This window comes from Crocodylus porosus, unplaced genomic scaffold, assembly GCF_001723895.1.
Source record: "Crocodylus porosus isolate Cpor-Errol unplaced genomic scaffold, CroPor_comp1, whole genome shotgun sequence".
NCBI lineage: Eukaryota > Metazoa > Chordata > Crocodylia > Crocodylidae > Crocodylus > Crocodylus porosus.
The window spans coordinates 55,876,506-55,895,051 of NW_017728943.1; the positions used below are offsets into that span (position 1 = coordinate 55,876,506).

Below are 18,546 nucleotides of genomic sequence, written 5' to 3' on the forward strand. Positions count from 1 at the left end.
ATGCATCAGCTTGTGCATATACTAGACATCTTGCCATTGGATGGCTCCTACTTTGTAAGCAACAGCTGTGGTACCAAGCCACTTTGGCTGTGGTTTTTGCAGGAAGTTAGCTAACAGTTTACTCAGCCCAACCTGCAGCTGCATCAAGAGGAGAACTTGAGGTCAGCTTCTTTGCCTGTTATCCTGACAGGTCATCCCCTTTCTTTAAATCCCTCCATGGTGTCTCTACCTAATACTGCAAGTTTTGTAGTCATCAGAGTATATTATGTATCTTTACCCTCTTACCTACATTCATGTTTACAACATAAAAAGATAACAAAAACCTGTCACTTTTTACTCCTCTGTCTTTTAAGCCTTTAAATATTTAGAAAGATATACGTTTACAGCTATATTGTGCGGGGTATGTTCTGTGCAAAAGTGCAGCATTCAAAACAAACAGATCTCTGTGTTGCTGTATTCTTGGAGTTGGTGGTTCTCTCATACCCAGCATATATTTCCCTTTAAATACATACAAAATGGTATTTGGCCACGTTCCAAATTCACCCCTGATGTTAACTGTGTAAAACTCAATAGATTTGCACCTCACCTGGAGTGAATTTGACCTCATGAATTTTTAAGAAGTCACAAAGGAAGCACCATGTACTTCCCATGGAGAGAATAAAAAACATACAGAATTGTTTCACCAGGCCGTAACAAAACACACAAACTTCAGCATCCCATACCATTCACCAGGGACAATCCAAGTAATATAGCCCTTCACCATAATTATGGTGTCACAGGATGCTGACAGACGTGGGGAAAAAAATAAACGAAACGCCACTTTACCATAGAGGCAGCATTAGTTCAACCCAGCTTACCTGGCAGGGGAAATATCACGACTACGATGATGGCAGGGGAAATACCCTGACCAAGATAATGCAATTAAAAGGGCATTGTGTAGTGGAGTGTTGCACCCTGTGTGCTTGTGGACAGGGCACCCTACGAGATCCTCCATAGTTAGCTTCCCGCTGGCCAGGTTCCAGTAGGAGGATCTCAGCTACATGCTGACTTTATGGAAATGGGAGATTCCTTCCTAGCTTGCTGCTGTGGCCATTTGGCTGAGGGCAAGCCAGATTCGGGGGCATCTGAACCCCATGTTTTTGGGCTTGGGGCTGTATGTAGGATGCTTGCCAAAGGATTTGGAACCATGTGAAGCCCCAGGCAGGGGTCCAATGTTACCCTTGCTTTTTTTTCCAACTCCCTACATATCTGAAAAGGGACTTTTTGTTATTCTTGATATGTGAAGCCAGATGGAGCTTGGTTGCAGCCTTGAGTTTCCTGATTCGCTCCCTGCAGGTACAGACCAGTGCTGAGTACTCTTCCTTGGTGGTACTCCTCAAGTTCCCTGCTGAGCCAAGGGGGTTGCTGTGCCCTTTTGCTACCCTTTCTCCTGAGATGGGATGGCCATCCCTTGTGCTGTCAGGCTCGCTCCCTTGAGGAGCAACTGCTGCTCTTGGACTCCTCTTCCTGTCAAGTCATGGTCCCTTAGGGCCTCGACAACAAGCCTCCTGAGCTTGTCAAAAGTCAGCTTTCCTGAAGTTGAGGACTTCTGTATTGCTGAATGACTTGCTAGCTTTGCAGTGGATACTAAAGGTGATCAGCTCATTGTTACTATCGCCCAGCTTTCCATCAATTCTTAGGTCGCTGACTAGGTCATCCCCTTTGGCCAGTACCAGGTCCAGCAGCGCTTTACCTCTTGTCAGCCCTTAGACTTCTTGAGTCAGGTAGAGCTCATCCACTCATGTGAGGAAGCTTTGCAACCTATCGGATTTGGCTGGATACTCTCCCCATGAGATGTCCCGGTAGTTAAAGTCTCCCATGAAAACCATGCACCAAGAGCATGCTGCCCCAGCCAATTCCCTGGTGAATTCCTGGTCCAGCTCTTGTTTCTGGTTAGGAGGTCTGTAGTAGACTCCTACCATGATGCCCCCTGTGCCACGTTCCCCATGTATTTTAACCCAGAGAGACTTCAGTTGTCCTTCCTGGGTGCCACTGTCAATTTGCAGGGACGTGTCGCTGTTCTTGACCTAGAGAGCTACACCCTCACCCCTTTTATCTGTACAATCTCACCTGTACAAGGTATAGCCATCTATACCTGTGGCCCAGTCATAGGTGGAGTCCCACCAGGTCTCCGTTATCCCTGTGAGGTGGTAGTCTTTCATGTTTAGCAGGAGGACCAGTTCCTCCTGTTTATTCCCCAAGCTCGTCGCATTGGTGTACAGGCAGGTACGTGTCCCACTGGGGGCCCCTGCCTTCTCTACAGATCGTTTCGGGGCTAGGGTAGGGGTGGGTTCCCTTAAGTGCCTTACTCTGCCAGATTTACAAGGGTTGCCCAGTGGGCTTGCAGTGGCAGTAATCCCCCCAACCCCTGGCAGGCTTATTTTAACACCTGGTGGAGCAGGTCAGCCAGTCTAGCTGAGAAGAGCCCAGCAGAGTGAGGTGGAGGCCGTCTCTCCCCAGCAGACCACTGCCTCTCTCACCAAAGAGTGGACTGTGATCATGGAAGCTGAAGCTTTCATGATGACACCAGCGCCTGTCTTTGGTTGACTACCTCGACCCATCTCTCCCTTCTCAGCCCATGCCCCACAACTGGGAGGAGCGAGGAAAAGACCACCTGTGCCCCTAAGCCCCATTTCCAGAGCCCTGTAGTCTCTCATGACTCAACTGGGATTTCTCCAAGCCATGTCATTTGTAGCTTTAATTGTTTCAGTCAGCTTTAATTGATTCAATCAGCTATTAAATAAAAATGCCTAAAGGCCCCACTGAAGCACCCAATATATACAGATGATGGGATGGGTCCAACTAATGCAGTGCCTCTTCTGGGCATGCACTGCACTCAGTGAGGGAGCACACCAAGTTTAAATAAAAGTGCCGTTCCCCTTCTGCCTCCCTCTTCCCTCCCCCCCTCCCCCACACACACATCTGTAAGCAGCCACAGTAAAAAGAACTTTTGTACCTCTTCTGCAGCAATAGGTTCCTTAGTACCTTCAGGAAAAGAAAAGAGAAAAAGAAAATGTGGGGCAGTATAATACAGTCCAGCCTTGGAGATGGTATAAAACCTGAAACCATTATGCTGAAGTACTTTCATATTGGGAAACAGCTTTATATAATATAAAGTTAATAGCCTGGATGAATGGGGAAATCATTCCACAGTAGTTGGGTTTACAAAAATGTTGATGGCAATAAGTGGCCACATCTGTACACTATCCCTTGAGATGGTTGTAGTTATGTGCTGAGATTCCTGGTGCTAGCCAGGAATTATTTGTGTTGCCCTTGGAGTCCATCCAGGCAGTGGGACATTCTTTCAAGTTCCTTGCCAGTACCATGTAGGTCTGTTACTGTGGGATTCACAGGAGGAACCAGCATTACTGTTGTTAATTTTGTAAATTTTAATTTGTTGTTAATTCATAAATTAATGTTAACTTATAAATTGCTGTTGTTAGTTTTTAAATTTTATAAATTGTATACATTTTAATTTACCGTTGTTAATTTAGAAATTTTTATTTCACTATTGAAACGTCACCAAGAAGACAGAAGTAAGTTCATGCCTCTTTCGGTACAGGTTTTTTTTTCAGTCTTTCATGAGGCAAGCTTCATAAGGCAGCATTTTACAATGTGGAGACTGCTTTCTGAATCAGGAGGGCTAAAACTGTTTTTTATTTTTAAACACTTAGGGTAGTACAAGAGAGGACGTTGCCATTCTGTTTGGCTGGTGCAAATGTAACAAATGGCAGTCTTTATTTAGCTACAATTTTGTACTGGATTTTGGGAGTGTTTCATGTACAACTGTGTTGGTGCCCCTTTCTTACAGGTGACAGTTCCATCTTTTCAATAATGTATTATGCAGAGTTAAACCTTCAGGTTTGTTATATACTAGAACCTGAGCGTAGCTGCCAGTATATTTAAAGATACAGTGCCATACAATTCTTGGTAAATATTTCATGTACATCAAGATATTATGAACATGATTTGAAATACTTATAAATAACTTTAAAATAAAAGCTAATGCCTGGTACATGTACTGGTACCTCTTGAGTTAATAATTGGTTTAGAGCTAAAAGTCATTTTCATGGACATGCTTCCTGTCCATCTCTCTCTTTAGGTCCATAAAATAAATGACAGTAGACCATACATTTGTCTGACTGAGGGCTTTCCTAATTAAACGTTTTGCTGGCAGAACATTTTATATGTGTCTGCACTCAAAGCTCCTCTGTGTTGGCAGAGTACCTCTTACTTCCAGCAGAGTTACACCACCTCTGCAAGTGAAAATACTTCTGCACCCAGCAAAAGATGCATGTAGAGGCACCAACGCCTTCTGCTAGCTTTAGCAGTCCTTTTTGAACAGCTGGCACCTTATTGCTGTTTGTACAGCTGCTGCAGTGGATGTGTGCACACTCTGGAAGCTGCTGGCAGAATGGAACAGGGGTTCTCAGCCTTTGTTAGACTCAAGGCAGCCCTCAGAAAGCACCATCTCTTAGCTTTCACTCCTTTTTTGACTATGGGGAAAATACCAGAGCAGTTCTGTTCCAAAGAACACAAAGCCCACAGCAGGTCAAAATGTTTTTGAAATCTCTGGGCTTATCTTGTACATGATTCACAAGTGCTAACAGTGCTAATATTGTGTTGTACCCTGCAGAACCCTTTAAAGGATCTCGCAGTGCACCAGTTGAGAATATCTGTTGTCAGCAGGCTAAAAGCTGGAATAATGTTTGTCTGTATCAAGAGTAAGTGCACATATTGAGGCTTAAAACCAAGAGGGGCAACCAATGTGACTGTTATGTCAGTCAGTTGCTCACTTCCCAGGATTATGTTTTGATTTTCCTCCCAGAACTCTGAATGGTTCATCTCTCAGGTAGCAAATATTAGTGGGATATATAACATTGCTTGCTCTGGAGGGAAACCTATTCAGCTTCAGGAACAACTGTGCAGCCAGGACCAGAAACAGGCATGGGTGGACTAGGCGGCTGCCGGAGACCCTGACAGAAGGGGGCCCGAAAATAGTAATTTTAAAATTATTGGTAATGTTATCTCTAGAGAAGGGAGACCCAATACTAAAAGTTAGTCCTAGGCCGCCAAGAATCTAGGTACGGTACTGTGTGCAGCACATCTTGTAACTCCCGCATATACTGTGCTTCTGGATGTTTCTGTACGAATAGTCACACAGGCAGGTTTGCTTTCTTTATATGCCTCAAGCTGAGTCCTGACGTCTGCCTGGTGCCCCAGAACAACAGTTGAGGGAGTTAGGGCTAAGTACAGATGTTCAAAAAGCCCATAGAGAAATTGATTCAGTCTTCACAGCCTTTTCTAAGCTGCATACAACAGCTGAACTGAACTAACAGGCTGAACTGACATTCAGTCTTCTGGTGGCCAAAGCAGGCAGAAGCCTGCACTGGCTCAGGCCAGGAGCCTGGGGATGCTCATGCACACCTCCCATCATACCAGGCACTGCTGATGGCTACCCAGATGAGCCAACTGGCAGCCCACATCTAAAGTGGCTGCTGGATACACACTTTTGGCCCCTGGTGTCAGCTGCAGGGAAGGAGAGCCAGCAGAACACCCCCCCCATCTGAGAGACGGGGCAGGGCAGGGAGAATGATGGACCGCTGCCCCCCCTTCCCCACCTGAGACATGGGGGAGCTCTTCCTTCCCCTGTGCTTGCAGACCTGGGCTAGGGGAACCTGGGAGTCTGTTCCCCTGCCCCTTCCCACTGGGCTGACAGGCACAGGCAGGAAGCAAGCTAGGGAGCAGAGGATTTACTACGAAGCAGCCTGGGATGCTGGGGGACTATGAAATAACTTGAGTCGGGAGGGGATCTGGGACAAAAGTTCCAAAAATTGGTTGAACCTAAATTAGTGAAGTCTGATGCTACATCTATCCAGGTCAAGGGCAGGCAATTGTTTCAGGTAGAGGGCCGCTTACTGAGTTTTGGCAAGCCATCAAGGGCCGCATGATAGGCAGCCAGGGGCAGATATATATTAATTTTCTAAATTTTTTAGGGGACCCATGGGGCTGGATAGAATAGCTTGGAGGGCCACATTTTGCCCACCCCTGATCCAGGTTCATCTTAAACCGGGTTCAGCCATTTTGAAACCAGTTTATGTGCACTGAACTGTTCTGTTACAGGTTTAAATTAGTTTCTAATCACTTAAACTGGTTTATGTGTAGCTTCTGTCCCTAGCTCAGGAGTCTTGACGGAGTGTTTGTTGTTTCATGGTTTTTTTAATTCCCCTAGAGGTTTTTGCATTGTTGGCTTCCCCATGCCCTGTCCAAAGCAGGTTCTGCAGGCTGGCTGGAGAGGAGGCGAACTCATTTATGCTAATAATTCTGGTATTGTTCTTTAACAGCATTTCAGGGTTCATTTGAAAGATGGCTTTCTTGACCCATGCTTTTCCATCCCGGCTCTCTTTTCAGCCACATTCATACTGAGTTACACCAGTATAGCTATACAGAAAACAGACTAGTAACCAAGCTAACATGTATTGTTTCTAAACTATTACCGAGCCACTCTGTATATATGATAACCTCTTAATTTTTCTTCTAAAATTTATAGAAATCCTGAAAGTTGCTGCCATTTTGATTTTACAAGGTTCCCCTGCCCCCCCCCCCCTTTTTTATTTTGGATGCATCCTTTTGTTAGATGCTTAATCTAATCTTTCAGATGGAAAATCCAGTAGGTCTACAGAGCTGGCAGAAAGCTGGAGTAACCCACAGAAGGACCACATCCCATTTTATTAACATAGGTCATTTGTGCATGGGAGTAATAACAGATTTCCCACCCATTTGACTCACAATAATATGGCCTGCCTGGGTCAGAAGTATGGCCTCAGTGGGGAAGAGCAGGCTCTGGCAGGGATTCTTGGGACTCCAACGAGGAATAAACAGAGAGTAGATGAGACATGGCATGAGGAACCCTAGCCAACATGGGTATAAACAGCTACAGTAATTTACTCCCCCAGCGTTCCAGGAACAAGGCAGGATTGGGAAAGGATTTGTAACACAAAGTTCCTTTCTGCAGCTGTGACTAAGGAGCACATTATAGTCCATAAACTTTGACTGGTTTTGTCTATGTTCAGACATGCAATGGCTTTTGTAGTAGCCTCCAGTACGTAGGCCACAATTCGACTATCTACACATTTAATCAGGCAAGCAGTGTGTTCCTGCCAGGTATTTTGGGAATCTTTAGCCTCTCCAAACATGCCAGAAAATATTTAAAATTCCACTAACTGTTGCTTTTTCCTGAAAGGATAAGGTTAAGAAGGTAGGCTGCTTTTGACAGTTTAAATGAAATTCTGTCCTGTATTTGAGACAGAACTTTCTCATTCTTATTTCCCTTTAAGGCGTTTATGTGTTGGCTATCCAAGAAGAGTCTTGGACCTGGTTACCTTACTTTGCCACTCTTAAGTGTCTTGAGGTTACTGTATGGAAAGAAGGGTTTTTAGTTGCACCTTTTATTTGACTAATTGTATAGCTGGGAGAAATGTTGGACATTGGACAAGCTTTAGGGCATAAAGTGGCCTTCATCAGGTCTGAGAAAGTGGCAGACACAGGCTAAGCTGAATAACAAAGGAGTTTTTAACTCCAGGTAAATGCAAATAGTCTCCTAGGAAGTATAGAGGAGAGTTGTAAATTAGGAGTAAAGAGATGCTGTTAGGAGCTGTTGTAAAATAAAAGGAGTGCAGTGGAGTAGGCAGCCTAGTTAGAAGAGCAAGACCATTCAAGAAGGAAAAGTGGTGTTATTACCTGAGTGGTGCAGGGAGATGAGTGGAAGTATTTGTTAGACTGTAATGAGTCATTAAGCCACTGTCTTTGTTAAATCCACATTTATTACTGTTCAGTAAGGTTATGAATTTCTGCTCTGTGTTTGGAAGTTGTTTTATAAATTCACTTTGAGCACAAGCATTGTGAGGTCAGAAAGGGAGTCATTGTTCTTTGAAAAGTGTGCTCCTACTGGAATTCATCTGTCTGTCCTTAATATTTTTTCTGTGAGTTCATTCTGGTGCTTAGTTTCTGTCTGGTTTTACTTGTGTTGTTTCTGAGAGCATTTGGTACATTGGATGAGTTATTGTTGCATTCTGTGATATATGTTTGTAATACCTATGGATGCTCATGGTTTTGTTGTGGTGGTTGTTGATTATTGCAACAGCTCTTGCTGGACCCAGAATGTGGTTTTATAGAATTTTGTGTAATGTGTAAATCCCTGGATGCTGCTTTGTATTGGTTTCATTCCCAACCCCAGCTTTTAAAACTGGTGGGGGAGAATTTACTGAGCATATAAGCCAGAAACAGTCAATAAGGTCCTTTCCTTCTGTATGAATTGTGTTGGGACAAATGTTTGCTTTACATCTTGTGCAGTTATTCATTAAGATAGAGTGACCAAAATTGTGATGTACTTTTTGCATTTGACTAGGAATAGAGAAATTGAATTGACTGCAAGCATAGTTTCTCCTAATAAGATAATATGGTGGTTGAGTCTGTACTGAGGCTAGCCATGTTTTATAATGGCACCTCAGTAGCCATTGGATGGAAGTCCTGGCGTCTTCTGAACTCTTCTATATTTCTGGAAGCTGTGATATTGCCCCCAGCCTAGCAGTGTGCAGTATTTGAACCTCTTTAAATTACTAAACCAGTGGATCTTAACCTTTTTAGACTCAAGGCGCCCCTCCATAACTTTTCTGAATTTAGTGGTACTCTGCTTGAGAACCACTTTTGTAGTGTCTCAGTTTATCATCATTTTATACATACTTCATTTTGTGCTGATATGGTCTCTAAACTTAAATGGCTCTTCGTCTTGTCTGATATTCACACCCCAAATATCTTTATAAAGAATAATCATATCCTCATAATGCAGTTTACCTGATAAACACTTGTGATGTCTCTTTCAGGGGTGCCACAGCCAGGTTCAAGTTCTCCACATGCCTTTATTTCTAGAGGGCTTGTGCAGAGTTATACTTTGAAGCAACTGCATCCCAAAGGATTGGGTACTCCTGCCTACATTAGGTTTACCTAATGAATATTGAAGAAGAGCCATTTAAGCTAAGGGACCATCTTGGTATAAGATCATCTACAGCATGTTCATAAACAGAGAACAACTGAGAGAGTACAGCAGTGTACCTCAGTCTGTGTGCCACTAAATTTAGAAAAGTTGACTTAATACACTCCTGCCACACTCATCTCAGGAGTGCTGCACATGTCTTCTAGAAACAGAAGCGCATGGGGCAGTTTCACCTGGTCATGGCTGCAACAGTGACTGCTCTGAGTCTAAAGAGTTTCACAACACCCAGTTTGAGAACCACTGTACTGAACTATTAATGAAGCTACTTATCTTCACGGACATAAACCACACAAGAAGATTTCTTTGTTACAAGCAGTCGTTCATTGGAAAATTCAGATTGTCTGTTCTTGCACACAGAAAATCCTTTAGTGGTGCAGGGGAATCCTTTAAGAGTTAGCAAACAGTTTAACTCTATAAGAGAGGTTGGTAGGGGAGGGAGAGAGGGAGAACAGAATGAGGTGAATAGCTAAAGAATAATGGCAATTTGAATTCAGCCTCTGAAGAAGCTGCCCTATATACTTCTCATTGTGGTCAAAAAATGTAAGGACTGCCAAGTGACCACTCTGCATGTCCTGTCTTCATCATAAGGCTGCTCATTTCTTTTCCTTCTGATGAAGACATAAATGTTGTAGAACATGTTTTAAGACTTGAGGACTGGAATTCCAGGCTTCTTCTAGTCATGTATATAAACAGATTATGGATCTGATCTATGAGATATGGTTGACTACGATGTTTTAAGGGCTTTGCTGTCTCATCAGCATTGAAGGAATGCTAATCAACTTACAGTATTTTGTCCACTCCGGGATGCAGAAATTAATATAGAATGACTAAGCTACTAGGTAGACAGACTAATTGATCCCATTAGTAGAAGATTACCAAAACGTATCAGTAACTTCTACGAAGGTCTCAATAAAAGGAAAATACCAGATCCCATGAGTAGCCCCTTTCATGGGCCTGAGTGTTGCTAAGAGGAGAAGGAGCTTCTCAGAGGATTTAATGGATTTCTTGTTTCTGGGAGGGAGCAGGGACTAAAGACGTCGGGTGATAAATGATAATAACAAGCAATGAAGAAACATAAAAGAGTTCCTTGTTTACTGCAACATCACATCGTTCTTCAAAATGGTTGTATATGCACCTTGATTTTAGTGTCAACTGTGCAGCGTTGAAGTTAATGCATTAGTTTAGACCATGGAAATTATGGTGCTAAAGACCTGTAGAGCGGTTTTAAATATTTTGTCCTATTTCAGTCCCACAAATGCTGTATGTTAAATGTTATAAATTGGGGTATCAAACTCACCTGGGGCTCTAAGCCAGATCCGAATTGTGGGACTCCTTGCAGGGTGAATCCAGCCCAGGTCATGGGGATGGCCACCATGGTGGCAAGAGGTCCAGTGGCAGCAAGGGGGCTGGAGGCAGTGAAGGGTCCAGGAATCCACTGAGGACCGGAGGGGTACAGGGTCAGCAGTGTCGAGCCAAGCCCACTGCCAGTGGCTATGGCCAGCAGCGCTGAAGGACTCCACAATATGCCAAGGCCACACTCCCCAACTTCTGGTGGTCTTCCAGTAGCCTCGTGAGTCCAAGCAGCTCCATGAGCCACATCTAGCCCACTGGCTGCATCTTTGCCATCCTGTTATAAACAAATCTGTTTTATTTCTATGTATTAGCTACCTAGTTGCATATAAATAGTTTTATCCTCACAGTTTGATTAGTGAACTTATTGATACTGACTTGACTAAATTAGAGACTTCGTCAACGTTAGAATTGTCCAGCTAATTGTTATTCCAACATTTATATCACAGACAGAAAAACAGCAAGGCCAAAGTTCATTACTTATTTTTGAGAATATCAGATTTTATTGAGAGAAGAGTTCATTACCGATGTTATAACATTAATACAGTTTTCCATTTTATATTTTGGAACTCCTGTATGTATTTTATAATACATAAATATTTTTATAATAAATAAATGTTATTAACAAATAAATGTTATTAACATTGGAACAATGTGTGCTTTTCTGCAAAGAAACCTTTGTGAATGACCAGACAGTGATCTGTGTCTTCTCTTCTAGTATTTTCTTTAAATAATTCCATTGGAAGGTACAGCTGATAAGAATGAAACAAGCCTGCAAACGAAAGGATATCCATGTAGCTCAGATTGCAAAAAGTAACACTCTCAAATGAACAGAGATTGGGATTAAGAACTTCTACCAAGTTTAGTAGAAATGCGGTCGGAACTGCATTTATGATTCAAATCCTTTCTTATTGCTCTGGCAGAATTGAGGTCATGGGTTTGAGTTTAACATAGGAAACAGCATAGGGGGTGACTTGGTCCATAACTCATTCATGTCTACTTTAAAATACACCAGTGACTCATCAGGCACCTAGTGTGAGAAGTTAAGGCAGGTACTGTTTCTGCAGTATACACTGGGTCCAATGAGTGTGATACACAGAATAAGCTTGCCTAACACTCTTGGGTTGTTCTAATAAATGCTGGTTCAGTTCATGTCAGCTTTTGCAGTCGAAAGCACGCCAACCAATCGTTGCCATGTATTGAGCATGACTTTACTATAAAAGATTAAACAAACTTTGTTCAAAAAAATATTTTCTAAGCTTCAGACTGAGAGAGAGCAAGGTTTGATTTCATGTTATATAAACCTAGTCTACAATCAGTGGTGCTTAGAGGAGGTAAAGGCAGAACACAAATCAAAGGGGCTTGAACATGATTATACATTCCAAAGCCAGCTGGAACAAAATCCAATATTGCACATTAAGATTCTAAGCCTAGCAGTTCAGATTTACGTTAGCAGAGGGAGAATAGCTTGTGAAGTGTACACTTCCTGGTTCACATACCAGTCAGTTTCTTCTTTTAAACAAATAACTTATTGTTACCCCAATGATCCAATATTATATAACTGTTTAATCTAAGCCTTGTCATAGAAATTCAGATGTGAACCCACAAAGTAAAAGGAATATCTGAAGGGCTTTTTTGGTTTTGGGGTGTTTTATTGTTTTTTCTCTAGGGGGAGATTGAGGTTTTTCTGTTTAGTTTGTTTGTTTTACTTTGATTTTAGCATTTTCTTCTTAAAAACTTGCCCAGATTCTGTCAACTCATAAAATGTTTATTTTTACTAATGGCTGCAGCTCTTTATGTTCACATATTAGCATTAATATTGATTTCTTTAGCCTTGGAATACAGATTTGGCCAGTCATGAAAGTCTAACCCAAATGTCAGTGATGATGCTTCATAACTTGTGGACATCAGCTTTTAGTGTTGAGGGGATTACCAAAATTGATTTTTCATTTTTTTTGGTTCCAAAGTTCAATTGCAAATACAAAGATGAAACGTTAATCATTACATTTGCTTCAGTGTACAAAAAAGAAAAAGTGCTCAAAAGAAAATACTGCAGTTGAGGGCCTCAGACAAAACTTTATTTCCCTTTCATACATCTAATTCAGTGGGTTCTTTCAGGTAAAGAACTTGAACCTTCAACCCTACCAAATTCCTTACTATGTACGGGGTGGAGGGCTAAGAGTCCTGACTCTTCTCTGTTTATCATCTCCTTCCCTATCGACTTTAAAACACATTCCTGTAAGGTCTCATCTTACTCAAGTGATGGTCTGTTTGCTCCTACCTCTTACTAACTTAAGTTTCTGAAAGATTCTGGGCATCCTCCCCCCCAAAATAATGCATCTTTTGTTTTATAACAGGCATCCTGTGTGGGCATCCTCTGGTGCAGAGAGAATTGAGTCCATATTCTAAGATTTAAGTTGGGTTTAAGTTCATAAAGTATTAAACTATGTTGTCTGGCATTGAATTCAAACCCAGGGGGCAGCCTGTGTCTTAAATTTGTCTCTTGCAGGGGCAACTAATAGCCAAACAAGACATCACACAGTGCTACAAGAAGTGTTGGAATGGGCTTCCTGGTGCCACATGACTTTCAGAGGTTGTGTCTGATTAATCTTAGGAATGTTGGAAATTAGGAAAAGTCAGCCTAAAAAAGTAATGGAGCTTGTAGAAACTAAAATTTTCCATTTTTGTGTCATACTTACATTGCAGACAGAGCAGTGACTGGTGTATAGCATAGAGATATTTGAGCCATTGTTTAATTTATAGCTTGGGTACTAGTAGTAGTCTAGCTGCAGAAGTGTGGGGTTATTTTCCTTGGGAAACAGGATAAATCAGTCCACACTGAACTCCAAGCTGCTGCAGCTAATCCATTTCTGGTATCTGAGGTAACTCATATACCAGTACCTTTACACTACATTTTAGTCCCTACCGTGATTGTAAGGTAGACATACCATCATGTGGGCCAGTCTTGTCAAGTCCAGGTTCTGCATGTATGTTCTTGAACAATTATCTCTCTTTCCTATTCATGCAGAAGGTGGAGTAGAGTGGCACCTGAGAGTCTGTCTTTCCTTAGGAGACTTCAGCGTAAAACATTAAACACATCAACATATGCTCTCCCACTTCTGGGTGAATTATACAAATCAATTTCTGATTGTGTTCTGTGAATCTTTATTACATCCAAGCAACACTGGAATTTTTGATTTTGGGGAAAACTGAATTTTCTGCTCTGTCCAGCTGACATATATTGCTAGGAATTTTACTTCATCAGAGCAATGAAACAAGCCACGAACAAATATTTGGCTTGCCATGAGATAATAAAGGAGCTTCTGATGCTGTCTTTACTTCTTCAGTAAAGATTGCATCGGCCATGTTTCTTTGGAAAGGGAGAATACAAACTGAAAATTTATGTTGGATGAAAGCCTTCCTTTGTGGTCTCTGAGCTCCAGTTGGAATACTGCATGCCCAGCATCCACTCCAGGTTTAATTGAACTCTGTCAGAGCTGTCATTGTCCTCAATCCAGGTAATGGGGTGTGATAGTTTTGGAGCCATCAATTTGCTATTTAATTTGTCTAAGGCAGGGGTTGTCCACTTGGGGTACGTGAGAGGGTCCTAGGGGCTATGCGTGGGCAGGGAGGGACGGAGCGCCACCAAGCACCATTCCATACAGGCACTGCCTGCCCAGCTGGATGCAGAGGGGGAGAGAATGTCACATGCAGCAGCTGCCACCGCTCTGCCTCACCCTTCCCCGCTCAGCGTCCAGCCACGCGCCAGCTCTCTCCACTCAGCGTTTGGCCACCGGGGCTATACTGCTCTGCATCCGGCTACTGGAAATGCACTGGCCCCAAAAGGTTGAAAACCCCTGGTCTAAGGTCTTCTCTTTAGTCGTTCTCTTTTCTGATACATTGAGCATCAGATCTTTGAACATCTTGTAGTTGCTGCAAAACCAGTTTGTGAAAAACTGAAAACATTGATACAGACAAGAATTGCAATTTCCACTTAGTATTCAAGTAAATACTTGAATTGGTTGATTTGTATGTGCACATGTAGGCATGTTGAAATTATGGTGGCTTCCTATGGACCTTATTCTTCATGGTAGGTAACTGTACTCTGGGCAAGCTTTAGACTCTAAATTTATAGTGTGTTTTGAGTTCTCTGCAGTATTTTATCTCTTTCACTTATAGGGGACAAAGAAAATCCAAAAACCAGTATTAAAAGTTGTGTAGTTGTTCATAAATTCATATACAAGCTGTGTTGTATTGGGCATTGTAAACTATTTATACATATACAGCATAAAATAACCATAGTGGCTTTCCATTAATGTAGCATGTTCTGCAGGAGTCATTAAGACATCAACTCATTTGCAAGTGAATATCTCCAAAGACAATTAAAATAGTGTTTGGAACTCTTATGGTCTGAAAACTGTAACTTGCTTTGTTTCTGAGAGCCAGCATCTTTTGACACAACTCAAATTTATGGGCCCAGTTGCGTCACTGGAAATTCTTGGGTTGTATTTGCCCATTTCCAATCTTTCTTTCCAATTCCTGTATTTATTTTGGTAAAAGAAATTACTCATGATAATAAGATCTCATGTTTGCTCTATCAGACTTTAAATTTATACCTACATTCATCATCTCACACTGAAGTACCAGTCAAGTCATCAGTTATCTGAAGAAAGATTCCTTAATACAATCCGAAAGAAAAGAATTCAGTAGGACTGGTATGATGGTAAACTGATTTGTTTTTCGTTTAAAAGGACTATGACCATCTCCCTTTAAATGACAAAATCTAAATCAATTATATGTTCATGTCTTTCAGATTACTAGAAATACCCAGTTAGGGCTGTGCAAAGCTTCAGTCACTGATTCGATTCGGCAGAGATTCAGTCTGATTCAGTGGCCAAATCAGTTCGGAGAGATTAGACAATTCGGCCATAGACACAGCTTTAATGTTTTTTTTTTGTGTATCTCGAGGTACAAGGTGCGGCTCGTGAACGCTGAGATGGTGGAACATCCCACGGGAGCATGGGGGGGTCCCCGGCTTGCTTGGCAGCAGACCTGGAAGTGGACCAAAAGCACTTCCAGTCCACTTCTGGGTCCACCAGGGAGCATGCCGGGGGGACCCCCTAGCACCCCCCTGGCTTGGCGACTGGTGTCTCTTGGTTCTGGGGGGGGGCCCATCCACCCCACTATTGCAGTGTTCATAAACTGCACCTGGTACCTCAAGGTATAACATTTAAAGCTGTATCTATGGCCGAATTGCTGGTTCTCTGAATCAGTGTTGAATCTTCAGATTAGGATTCAGCTGAATCGAATCAGGACAGTGATCCAAATCAACTAATCGAATCGCTGTCCGCCATTCAGGCTGAATGCTAATTGAATACTGCTTGTTTCACGCACCTCTTGATACCCAGTGTATTCTGCGGATAGTGATACAGGTACAATACAGACCACTTTTTACCACGTCCTGCTAATTATTCAGAAGTGGGTGTAGATTCGTTCTGCATTGTGCCATAACTAATCTTTCCCATGCAGAAAGAGGCAGGAAAAGAAATTATCAGGGGTTTGTATTTCTTTCATATGTTGGAGATATATATATATTTTTTAAAGATGGTTGCATAGAGTGGTGCATAAGGATGATATATCCAGCATGAAAAAGTTATTGTCCAGCAAGGTTAACACGTTAGGTTATACATTCATAACTGAGTTTCCCTCTCCAGGGAATGTGTTACAATAGCTGATCTTTCCATTGCTGTCAGGGACTAACTCCTCCATAGTGAAATACAGCTGCAAAACTTTTACTGAGGGTATGAAGGCAAACTTGTCGTTTGCATGTCAGGGTTTTGTATATCTTTGTAAACTTGCAAAAATGTGTTGTTGTTTTTTTTTTAGAATTTTAGAGAAGTTGTGAAACTGAGAATCTCTCCTGAAATATTTAATTAAATTCTTGAATGAGTTTCAAACTTAAAAGATAAGCGTGCAAAGCAAATGTCAGCTAAAGTAGAAATATAGAACTCTGAGTATTAGTCACATCTCAAGCTTGCATTGGCTTGGCGCTCCCATGGTTTTTTTTTTTAAATGCAAGCTATCCCCCTTCCCCCCACACTCACTAGATCTATTTATGAATGCGTTGCAACACATTTCTGTTTTACTTTGTAAGTTATGCTCCAGTGAAGGCCATTCTGGCTATAACATGCAGTGATAGTAATGTAAAGAAAAATGAAGAAATAAGACTCGCTTAACTCTCTAATTGTCCAGATGATTTGAATTACGTGTGGTTTGCTACAGTGCAGAAAATAGTTTACAGCTGACTGATGCTATAAAAAGGAAGGCCCCAGTATTAAATGTGGGGGGTTTGAAAAATTAAACCAGAATCCCAATTTATGCTAACAGGGTCTAAATCTAACTGTGTCTAAGTAAAGGTGCAGCGGTTTGGTGCAACAGCCCCTGGTGTTGTGGGCTGTTTTTTGACAAGCTCATGAAAGGAGGTTGGATTGTTGTTATAGTCTCAGCAGTCCTGGAAATGGACAAGATGCAAGGTTTTTTTGTGTGATATCATTAATTGAACCAGCTGTACATTTTGGGAACAGTGGTGTAACTTGGATGGGGCAACCAGCCACTCTGGGCACTGGTTTTGGGCGGATGGAAAGAACCAGTTCCGTTACTGTTGCCACAGCTGTACCAGCACAATGGTGGCAGGAACCAGAAACTGTTGTTTCCCCAAGTGCCTGGCTGCCTCATTATGCCTCTGTTCAGGAGCAGTGTCAGACAGCCTTTCAGGCACAAAGTGTCCATCTTCCAGTATTTTGTGGTGGGTTGGGGAGGCTATATAGCCTCTTGATTTTGTTCTGTTGATTAATTAAATGCATTAACAATAAGGAAAATAAACAGACTGGTTGCCATAACTGATAAGTCAATTTGTGTGTCTCCTAAATAAAGTACAGGTAGTCCTCAGACTTATGACACAATTGGTTCCTGAAAACTGTCTCTTAAATCGAAATGCTGTATTTTCCCATAGGAAACAATGTTATAAATGGGGTATTCGTTCCTGAACGAAGGCCTGGTACCCTATTTTCACCAAAAATAGCCCAGAATGTTGTACTCAATCAATTATAGATGAGTAATATAGCTACATTAATGTATTTGTATTGTAAATACCAATCATTGATTTAGAAGGACTTCTTTGAGGTGTCTTTCCTGGACTTTTTGAAGGGCTCTTGGCTGGAGTCTTCTCAGGAGTCTTGGCTGCAGGTTTTTCTGGAGTCTCGTCTGCTTCCTTAAAGTGTCCAAAGAAGTTTGGACAGATGCTCTCCAGGGAGCTGGGCAACGCAGCAAACTTGTTTGGTGATGTGGCGTTAGATCCATCGTTGTAAAGTTGAAACTGACGTCATAAAGTTGAAACAGGGGTTAATTTATAAACGTTGTAAGTCAAAATGTTGTAAGTCGAGGACTGCCTGTACTTAGAAATGTGAAATGTGTAAATAAGGGATATGGTGTTGAGGGGAATATGATGGCAGTGGTTTGGTCTGGACCAGAATGGGACTCTCTGGGTCCTCTGTGCTAATTAAGCCTAATAGATTTAGGTTAATTTGATTTCTGATTTAGCAGTTTTTTTTGTAGTTGAATGGCAGCCTAAGCAGTGCAGGAATTTTATTATTAACTAACATTCTTTCAACAATTTGTTTTCTAGGCAAAATCCTTGTTTTGTGACCCGAGCTGCATATCTGGATATCTTGGTCACGATGGTTGATTACGCAGGGAAATCTGGAAGAAAAGGCAAGTCATAAATAATATACTTCTAAGTCAGCTGCAGAGAATTTCTGAACTCTATTAAATATGGAAAGGACATTAGATACATTGGTTCTCATATTTGTGAATTACAAATTCGTAGTATTTCTCATGTATAGAAGCTAATTATTGGAAGATCATCTTATATTAGGCCCCCTACTGTGGCAGCAGAGAAAGCAGTGGTGTGGGGCAAGCAATAGGGAAACAATTGGCAAGGGAGGGCAGGCAGTCTGACTCAAGCCTCTTGACCCCAAGCCTGCTGCCACCTGCCCTCCTTTTCACTTGCCCCCACCACCACCTGTCCCTGCTGCCTGCCCCCCACT

The 18,546-nt window shown here is 42.0% G+C and overlaps 1 protein-coding gene across 4 annotated transcripts in view; it reads left to right on the top strand.

The window, feature by feature from the left end:
• Window positions 1-18,546, top strand: part of THADA (THADA, armadillo repeat containing) — a 291,659-nt gene that overhangs the window by 188,056 nt on the left and 85,057 nt on the right. For all 4 annotated transcript variants that reach the window (XM_019549394.1, XM_019549396.1, XM_019549397.1 and 1 more), the window contains exon 32: window positions 18,126-18,211. In XM_019549394.1, the coding sequence (XP_019404939.1) occupies window positions 18,126-18,211 (86 nt within the window). The remainder of the gene's footprint in view (window positions 1-18,125; window positions 18,212-18,546) is intronic.